This window comes from Sceloporus undulatus, chromosome 1 (genome assembly GCF_019175285.1).
Source record: "Sceloporus undulatus isolate JIND9_A2432 ecotype Alabama chromosome 1, SceUnd_v1.1, whole genome shotgun sequence".
Lineage (NCBI taxonomy): Eukaryota > Metazoa > Chordata > Lepidosauria > Squamata > Phrynosomatidae > Sceloporus > Sceloporus undulatus.
The window spans coordinates 351,031,658-351,042,378 of NC_056522.1; the positions used below are offsets into that span (position 1 = coordinate 351,031,658).

Below are 10,721 nucleotides of genomic sequence, written 5' to 3' on the forward strand. Positions count from 1 at the left end.
ACTGTGCACTAAGGTTCACATCCCTGCTCAGCCATGGAAGCCCACAGGATGACCCTTGGGCAATTCAATTTCAGCCTCAGAAGAAAGCAACGGTAAATGCTTTCTTAACAAATCTTACCATGAAAACACCAACCATAAGTCAGGCACGCAAAAGCAACAAATACTCAGCCATGCAAAACACTACTGTAATAGATACATAATCTACTCCAGGGAAGGATATACAACCAAAGTGGTAAAGGTATAGCTCCCTACACCATTCGTATGACCTCCAAGGGCCTCCACCACATTTCTTTTTTTACCTAAAGTGCTTCTCCCACACCTTTATTAGAGAATGTTTCTAGGAAAGAGATGGGGAATTTCTCAGAAGCTTGATTATCTAATGTGGAGTAATGTCCAATAGCAAATTCTTCATTTCAGGGAGGAAAAATAAAGTAATATTTTATGAAATGCAAGTTCAGTCTGGGTGAGTAGAATGTATTTTGAATCCAATTCTACACATCCAAAATGGTGAGGACTCTTTTTTAAAAAATGAAACAGACACATCCAAGAATTATATCATCGGACAGGAGTATGAATCACGCAGCTGTCCAGATTTTGTAGAACTGCAGCTCCATGAATTCTTCACCTTTGGCTCTGCTGCTAAGATTTGAAGTCCAACAACATCTGAGGGCAACATGATTCCCATCCTTGTCCTAGTCTTTAGAGGTTATTCTGCAGAGATAGCACTTTATGCACATGCAGCTGCATACCTATTTGAATATGTAGGCTGAAACACAGTAGCTTAAGAAAAGAGAACAACAAAGAAGGACAACTGCAGACATCCCCAGAACTGGAATGATACTGCACTGTGTACTATGTTCCCATGGCAACTAGCCATGGGAAGATGAATGTTTCATATTCACTCTGCTCTGCGATACATGCCTAAATCAAAATTTCATAAACAGCAAAAGTGAAGATATCTATTAAATAAAAAACAGGTTGTTTATACATTTATACAAGTTATTTATATATTACTGCATAATTATAGAAAAGAAATGATGAGATAATTTTGGAAGGGAGTAGACCAAATATATACAGATATTAATATACACACACACAGTGGGATATAAGTAAGTATAAATCAGGGTAAAATATACAGCACAATAAAATGTACTACATTCTGCGGATTAATATCATTTCATGAATCCTGATACAACAAATTGTAGAAGCAGTAATAGGCAGCAGACACTCTGCTGTCCTTTCTCTGATGTTCAGAAGAATATAGGGGCTCTTATGGGGTTAAAGTATAGGCTCTGCAGATTACCTCTGCACATCATGCTGGTTTTTTTAACATTATATACCAGGTTTCTGTACACTCGGGGGAGCAAATCAATCTAGCATAAAAGAAAAAGAATTTTTGTAGATTTATTTGCTAGACCCAGATAACTAGAACTACTGGTATCACCAAAGCATACAAAATAGACCCGCTGTCTTTTCCTATTTGATATCACATCACTGTTTATAGAAGTTAGCTAACAAAACAAAGGTTATAACAAAACAAAGGTTATAAAATGTTATTAAGAATTTAATGTACGGTATTAATAACTTCTGTGTTTAACTTTCAAATAACAAACTTCTACTACTGAACTTCCTGTAACAACAACAAAAGTTACAGTTGTTATTCGGTGTATATACACTGTAGAAATAATGCAGTTTGACAATAACTGCCATGGCTCTATCCTACATATTCCTGGGATCTGTAGTTAAAGTAAGGCATCAGCATACTTTGGCAGAGGCTATGGACCTTTTAAAACTAAAAGTTCCAGGATTCCATAGGACGGAGCTACAGCACTTAAAGTGGTGCCAAATGACATTATTTCTACTGTGTAGATGCACCCATTGTCTTGCAACCATAGATAATGTTACCAGGTATCTTCTGCTGGGTTAATAATTCTATCAGTACAATGGACACTCTTAATGCGGTCTTACTGAATTAAGAAAATGAGAAAAAGACAGTCTAAAAGCAGGGCAACAGTAGCCTGAAGTAAAAGAATTTTGAAGCCATTCTCCTTTCCAGCCAAATGTTTTCAGTAGAGAGCGTAACACTGAAGTATATGGACTAGCAACACTTTAAAAAACCCATTATATAGCTCAGTGGGCAGCATTTAATGATTCATTAAGACCCAGGAATTCTGGCAAACCTACCTTACCAGACTGCAAAGGAGCTCTCTTAAAGCTCTGGAATTTAAAACAGTGATAATATCTATAGACTTTATTTACAATTTCTAAAGTTAAAAACAGAGGTGATCTAACAGTCACAAAATACAGAGTCCTTTATTCTAACAATGCATGTTTGTCAAAATACATTTTTCAGGCCTCTGGCATAGATTTGGTTTAATGTGCTGTTTTTACCATGGTTATTACATAGTTTTCAGTTTTGTGAAGCAAATTCAGACAGTTGAAACCTAGTCTTGCCTGCTATTCAGTTGCTTATTCAGTTGCTTTATGACTTCTTATTCTCTGTAAAGGAAACACACTGTCTCATTAGCAGGAAATATACACTGCATGGTTGAAAAGCTTGGAGTGGGTGCTGGGACCCAGCTCTCCTTCCTCACATTTAAGCTGATTTCTTAGTCTAGAGTACTCTGTGCTACTTTTACTCCAATGGCTCAATGGAGTTCTGGGATTTGTAGTTTTGTGAGATATTTAACCTTCTTTGTCAGAGCTCTGGTGCCACAACAAATTACAAATCCTAGGGTTCCGTAGGATGGAGCCATGATAGTTAAAGCAGTGTCGAACTGCTTTACCTCTGCAGTGTGGCAGCAGCCTAGGTCTCCTTATTCAACTATGCAAGCTACTAACCCTGAATGTGAAAGGCCGAACAGGTGCAGCCTTGTTTGTCCACTGATCTTATAAGCTAATAGATTGTGGAGTGGGGGTCATCTTCTGGGGTGCAATGTCTCTTCTGCCCCTCTGTATTCTTGAATAAGGAATATGTCCCTAAATATCAGAGGTTAATTTAAGAGCCATTTGTTATTTGTGGTAGACCACAACTTGGAAAAGCTAGCAATCACAGCCCTTGGTATGATGACAAGGGTGTCTGAGGGAGAAATGAAAGGAGGCCTTTTTCCAGTTTAACTCAGTTGTTCTGAAACTTTGGTCCACCGGCCATTTGGAACTTCAGCTCCCAGAGCCTCCAGCCACTTTGACCAACGCTCAGGGAATGTGAGAAGTAAAGTTTAAAACACCTGGAAGACCAAAGTTTGAGAACCACAGGAGTTTGTGAGAGTTCAGGCACAACTGGAGTTGGATACAGATTATAACACTGGTAGAAGTAGCCAGCCAGTTTTCACACCTGTTGTTATAAAGACTTTTACTGACTCAACTGTACTTTGTTGTGTTTTTTTAAGTTCTGCTTTTGTTTTTCAGATTGTGAGAGTCTCAGCCACTTCCACACATAAAAACCATCTAATATCGGTCCAAATTTTAAGGCACCTATATAGTAAGCTCAAGGGTTGGTGACAGGACCTTAGGACTAAATTTGAGTGAGGAACTTGGATGGGACACACCATCACATCTCTCTCCTTGAGTCCTCTGGCATACACAGAGGGCTTGGTAGGAGTGTCGAGGTCATCTTTCAGTTTTATTGCTAATGGTAAAATAATAAACACTATGAATCTTTTCTGCTGATTAGGACTGTCATCATTTCTGGACAGTTGGAAAAGAACAGCAGAAATGAGGTCTCCAGGGTAGGGACCTAGATGGGTTTAAACTTGTCCACCAAAGATGTCACTTATCCCTCGTGAGAGGATTTATGAACGTTTACCTTGAAGTACCGTACATAAACACATATGCTTTTTTTCGGAAACAAAAAATTATTTTTGGCTGAGGGTTGTGCATCTCGACTGCCTTTAAATACTGACAGAATGAGTACATTGGCAGCTGCAAACCCTCCACTGGCTTCAGCTGAGAGCTAGGTTGAAGGGAAGGACACAGCCTGTTTCCTTCCTTCAAACTTGAGCTTACAAGTCCAATAGTAGCAATAAGAAGTACATTTCTGTACCACTTACCAATGTACTAAGTGGTTTACAAAGTGTAAGCTAATTGCCCCCAACAAACTGGGTACTCATTTTAGTGACCTACAGAAGGATGCCAGGCTGAGTCGACCTGGAGCCCCTGACTGGTATTAAACTCACAACCTTGTGGTTTGAGTGAGTGGCTGCAGTACAGGCATTTAACCACTGTGCCACCAGGGCTCCTGGCGGTCCAAATTTGTTTAGAACTTTGAAAAGTTTACAACTCTCAGAATTGTTCAGTAAGCATGCCATACTGGTTGGGAGAGGATCTGGGAGTCATTGTCCAAAAAGGGATATTTTCCTAGCATTGAATTCATTCCATGGGGTCCTTCAAAAGGAGGAACATCATGTCATGTTTTAAAAGACCACAGGGAGGAACCAGTCTTGAAGAAGAGCATCTTCTCATAGCCCTATCGCATTTTGTTGGAAGCACTTCTTTGCTGATGAAGAGAGGAAACAGCTGTTCCTACCACCAGCTCCACAAGTAGAGCTACTATACCCCTTATGAGACTGATGTTTAATGGCACCAGCAGTTGACTCCAGTGCCAGGAGACAGATGCCCTTATCCAGCCAAGGAAATCCATGCACCCATACAATCATAGAATGCAAAGAGACTTCAAGAGTCATCAAATCCAATCCCCTGCCATGCTGGAATAGGCAATCAAAACATCCCCTGACAGATGGCCATCCAGCCTCTTTTTATAAAATCTCCCAAGGAAGAGACTCCACCACACTCTGAGGGAGCATATTCCACTGTCATTCCTCTGGGAACAGATCAGTTTGGTTGGCTCAAGAACTATGAGTATAAATGAGAAATTCATCTGAGTGAAGATATTTGCAGCACACAGTGTACAATGGAAATGCTCACTCTGATCTGCAAACGTGTTCAGTTTCATGAAAACAATGCAGTGGGCATAAACTGCATCAACACACAACTGTTCACCCAATTTATATGAAGATCTTGATCAGGCAAGTGATAGGCGCATAGGAGTCTACTGCTGCACAGTGATCTTCTTAGCTGTATCAAGAGTGAGATGGAGGAGATGAAAAGGGAGAGGCTTTCCTTTTCTTTGTCCTGTTCTCCATCTCTCTCATTTCTGATTCACCCCATGGGTGCAAAAAACTTGTAAAGGAACTATAAAACTAGCACTTAATATTGTAAGATGCAAGTCTTTCCCAGAATGTTTTTGCCAGCAGCTCTCTGAATGATACCTTGCGGAGAGGATGCCTGCTTTGAATTATGACAAGAACCACAACACATTTTGCTGGAATACAGTGATTTATCACCTGATCATTCTGCCTGACCTGCTACATCAATTTAAAATCGTGCTAACAAACAGAAAATGCTGGAGAAGGCTGTGGTTTAAAAATAACAACACCAATCTACTACAGATCCCACACATTAGTAAGACACCAAGTAATTTATAAATTAATAATCTACTAAAGAGCTGTTGGAATGATTCCATAATAATTCTCTGGTTTCACTTTTACCAATGAACTACTCAGAGGTCTAGCACCAAGCATACTCCAGATTAAGATTAATGCCAGAAATCCATACTCCAGATTAAGATTAATGCCAGAAATCCACTGATGCTGTCTTGTCTCTTGACAGGAAGTCATGAATGCTCTGAGAATGGCCTTTTGTTGTTTGTAATTGAACAGAGTAGTGAGACTAATATTTATACACCTGCTTAACTATGTGACAATCTAGCTTCCTGGCACACCTGGTATAGGTTGAATATGCTTGGAAGAAAAGAGAGCAAGAGAAAGCTATTATCAGTACAGCAGAACACGTTTGTGGATTTCCCCCGAAGAATACAACGAAGCACCTGATGATTTTATTTGGACTGGAGACAATAGCATAAAAGGAAGCTGAAGTGTATTCAGTCTATTACAGCAACTAAGTATGTTGTATCATCTAGGTCAACTAATGAGATCACCTGACATTGAACTCCCTGGAGATGAAAACTGTTATGCATGCACTGAAAAATATGAAAAAATGTAGCCATTTATTTTGAAAAGTAAAATAATGCCAGACTAAAATGAGGATTAACATTTACATGAAAGATGATCAAAGTCTCATATTATTATCCAGCACTGTTTATCTATCCTTTTTTCATTAGCTGCCTTTAAAAGGTTATTTAGCACCACCAAATGGATCTCTTGTTAGTTTATGTTCATTTTAGTGTTCCACATGTTCTGTAAAGATTAATATATTGCCTGATAAAAGTTTTATGCTGTGTAACTTCCCAAAATGTATTGGTCTGAAACTGAAATACTATGTTTTTTCTAATGACAATGAAAGCTTTGTTAAAAACACTGCTATTTCAAAGAGCACATCATAAGTAAGGAGAATAAAATTAATAAGTACAATTATAAATGTGCAGTTTTCATGTGCATATTAGACACACATTGATACAAACTCACTCACTCACTCACACATAACAGCTCAACAACTACATGACCTAATCCACTAGTTTTATTTGTGTAAGCATGGAGTATATTCCTAGGCAGCCAGTGTGTAATACAGAATTTCTTAATGACTTGTGTTCTGTACTTCAGTGGTGTATATTTTCTAATAATAATTTGAAATGTTTCCCTGCAGCTACTGGAAACATTCAAGAAGAATAAAAAGCATCAACATTTTAACCTTATTGCATACTGTACTATTTTTTCTAGTGTATAGTTATAAAACAGACTCCTGAACTTTGTAATACTTTTCTTTTGTACAGCATTTTATTCTATTTTATCTACTCTATAACTGTTGTAGAGCAAATGTTAATGTTAATTTTCAAAACAGATCACATAGTTGACAAAACAGCACAAACTCTTTGTGTCCACAGGTGCCTCATACGTTGAGCTTAACACCTGTGTAACATACACTGCTCTCAAGTTTTGTGCATGACACATAGCTAGTGGATAAAAATAAAAACAAACACAATGTAGGGCGCTATGTCTTAACTTTTGTCATTTCACCCTTTGTCAAGCCCATATTGGAGTACATTGGTTTCTGGGTTGTTATGTTCCCAAGTAGTGAGGGAGGAAGAATTACTGTGTGTATAGGCTTTCCCTTCATTGTGATGTCTTGGCACAGTTAATGACCATGCTGGGTGTGGTGAGGGGAAAGAGGACAGAAGATGGAGCAGGAAGCTACTATCCTCAAGGGAATTCCCTTCATATAGGCAAATTGTATGTGGTGGATGATATCAAGCCCTGTCTACATTTTAGAAACATAGACAAATTATTCTATTTGCCTTACCTGAATACTTCAACAATGATCCTCTCTGGCAACTTTGGTGCAACAATATTAAAGGCTTTTTTCAAGTCTTCAAAAGATAAAAATCCGTTACCTTTTTGCAGAAGAGAGGAAGAGAACAAGATAAAAAATACATGCTGAAAAATATTTAGATATTCAGAACGGTGCATTTCTAAATCAGGATGTAAATATGTAAAATTAAATCTTAACATTACTGAAACCCAGGGCTCCACAGTATCAGATGGGAGCTAAAAAGGATCTAATTATTTCTTCAAAAGTTCATAAAGTATCAGGTGCACTAGATCTGTTTGTTGTGCATGGGTTTACTTTACTACTTATGTAATATCTTTGCTTTCAATAATCATGGTTTACCTGTATTCTTACTGTAATTTTTGACTTTTAGAAGACTTTGAACCATCTTTGTTCACAAGAAGAAAGCCAATATGATTTTGAAATCAAGTGTCAAAGTGGATTCAAAGCTCCCTTTGATTGTAAGGCCAACTAAATATCCTTGGCTGACTTACTATCAGCTATACTTTGCTAGTAAGGCCCCAGAGAGGCAAGAGGGGAAGAGAGGCTGGTCACCCACAATTGCCAAGAAACATTGCAGCCCCAATCAGGGGCCCAGAGACTCAAACAGCAATGGGGAAGTGAGTCTGTCCATCTGCCGCTGTTGAGGAACACTGCAGTCCCAGCTATACATTTAATATATTTAGTATTGTATTGAGAAGGGAATGACCTCTTACACAAACACTCCTGCCCTGGTAGCTCTTTCAGAAATCACTGCCAAGGTACATGGAGTGGTGCTTCTTCCAGCACCTCTCTAAGCAGTATCACTGTACTGAACTGTATATAAGTCAACCCAGGATTTTAGGGTCAATTTTTGGGCATAAAATTTTCAAGTTATAGTTACGTATATGGTCAATACAAAAACCAGACAGACTACATAATAATCAGATCATGAACCCCAAATCCTAGAAAATGAGGTGGAAGCTGCAATAAAAGAAATTAGGAAGAATAAATCATCAGAACAGATGATATTTCAATTGAACTGCTTCAATCCACACATACAGAATCAATTCAAGTTTTAATTAAAATATGCCAACCAATATGGAAAACAAAATGATCGCCAACAGATTTGAAAAAATCAATATACATCCTCATCCACAAAAAAGGACACACAAAAGACTGTAGCAACTATAGGACCATAGCATTAATTTCCCAGGTAAACAAAATTATGCTCAAAATTCTGCAGCATGGACTCCAATCATATATGGAGAGAGAAATCCCAGAGGTGCAAGTGGGGTTCAGAAAACAAACAGGCACCAGGGACCACATAGCAAAAATATGATGGTGAATGGTGCACACCAAAGAATTCCAGAAGAAAATCAGCATGCGCTTTATGGATTATACTTTATAGATTGCTTTGACTACATAGATCACATAAAGCTATAGAATGCTGTTAAAGAAATGGGAGTAACATACATTAGACATGATAAGAAATCTTTACTTAGGACAAGAAGCTACTGTTAGAAAGTGCAAAGATGAAAGTACAAAGGCAGGCTTACGGCTGAACATAAGCAGAACAAAAATAATGACAGTGGAGGAACTATACAAATTCAACCTAAATAATGAGGAAATTGAATAGTAAAAGGTTTCCCATAGCTTGCAGTCAAGAAATTAGTAGGAGACTAGGAATGGGAAGGGCAGCTATGAAAGAATTGTATACGATCCTAAAGGGTAAAGCTATGCAACAGAGCATTCTAACTTTATTAGAATCATCCAAGCCATTGTATTCCCCACCACCATGTACGGATGTGAGAGCTGGACATTGAAGAAAATGGATAGGAAAAAAATCAACTCATTTGAGATGTAGTGCAGGAGAAGAGTGCTGGGATACACTGGACAGCCAAAAAAACAAACCAATAGGTCCTGGAACATATTAAGCCTGAACTCTCCCTGAAAGTCATGATGATTAAAGTGAGGCTGTTGTACTTTGGCAACATCATGAGAAGGCATGACTCATTAGAAAAGAAAATAATGCTAGGAAAGGTGGAGGGTAGTAGAAGTAGAGGAAAACCACACACCAGATGTCTAGACTCAATCAGGGAGGTCACAGGCCTGCAGGACCTGAGCAGAGCAGTTGAGGGCAGGAAAGAGCACTCTTCTCCAGCACTACATCTCAAATGAGTTGATTTTTTCCTATCCATTTTCCTGAGGACAGGATCTTGAAGATGTCTAATCCACAAGGTCACCATGAGTTGAGGTTGACTTGAGGGCAGTTAACAACAACTAGCAATATACTTTGTTCAAATGCTTGCAGACATAGTAGGAATAGGGTGAAAGTATATCGTATACTACCTTGACCTGAAAAAAATGGCACAGTTAAAGTGTAACAAAAAACTATCAATAAGTCATGAAAAATCATAGAGGAAAACTTACACTGTCTGTCAAAAACAGTGAATAGATGCCTTATTTCACTATGGTAAAAATGGACAGACTTCTTTGTACTCATAAGTTTGAGAAATTCTTCAAGCGAGACACCTAAAATAAATAAAAAAGGAATGGGCATATATCAACAAAATCATACCATTATTCCTCCTCAAAATACTTGTAACTTAAACAGCATAGTAGGTTTTGTCTAATCCACTGACTAAACATAAAACTAAATTGCCTATGTAATGATTTATGGTAAACAGAACTTCAATAGACACTGATCATCTAGTGTATATGAAGTCAAGCTTTAAATAAAATTATCCTACTCAAAAGCCAGTGCTGTAGTCTCAGGAATGTTACGTAGAGTTGAAAATATTATCTTACTGATTTTTGGAAAGCTAACAGATGACCAGAGTAACAGAGTAATATGTTCTACAGCATATTTCCTTCTAGTCAAATTCCTTCAAGCTTTCACAATTTAATACTTATAGATGTACACTGAGTGAAATAAAATGAAAACCATCCCCCAGAGGAACAGACAATATTGGAAGAATACTTTGCCTTCCGCAGTGCTGTCAGGGATTTGAAGGGTTAAAACACAGCACACAGGGAAATGCTTGATGTGTGTGTGTTTGGCCATGAGCCTTCAGCAGAGTGGCAAGGCTGATCAGCACAGCTGAAGCTCATTGTCTCAAGGACACTTCAGTGTCCAAGTGCACGTAGCCATGGATGATGAAACATGTGTCTGGATTGCACAGGAGACACATGACATGGTTACACACCTGAACTCACTAGGTTTGGGAGACCACATGGTCTGGAGACTATATAAACCCAGGAGTTGCAAGGGATAGCTTGTGGGTTTGAAGTAGGAGTTGGATTGGTATGTTTCGGAGTTTTAGAGATCTGGTTTTGTATTATAGCAGTGTTAATAAAGAGCACTTTGGGGACTTTGTTTCTCTGGTGGTTTATCAGAA

The 10,721-nt window shown here is 38.4% G+C and overlaps 1 protein-coding gene across 4 annotated transcripts in view; it reads right to left on the reverse strand.

Moving 5' to 3' along the window:
* The window catches only part of EFCAB11 (EF-hand calcium binding domain 11), a 65,343-nt gene that overhangs the window by 46,745 nt on the left and 7,877 nt on the right, over nt 1-10,721 (reverse strand). For all 4 annotated transcript variants that reach the window (XM_042468918.1, XM_042468738.1, XM_042468827.1 and 1 more), the window contains exons 4-5: nt 9,754-9,855; nt 7,315-7,405 (exon numbers count right to left, since the gene is read on the reverse strand). In XM_042468918.1, coding sequence (XP_042324852.1) covers nt 7,315-7,405; nt 9,754-9,855 — 193 coding nt within the window. The remainder of the gene's footprint in view (nt 1-7,314; nt 7,406-9,753; nt 9,856-10,721) is intronic.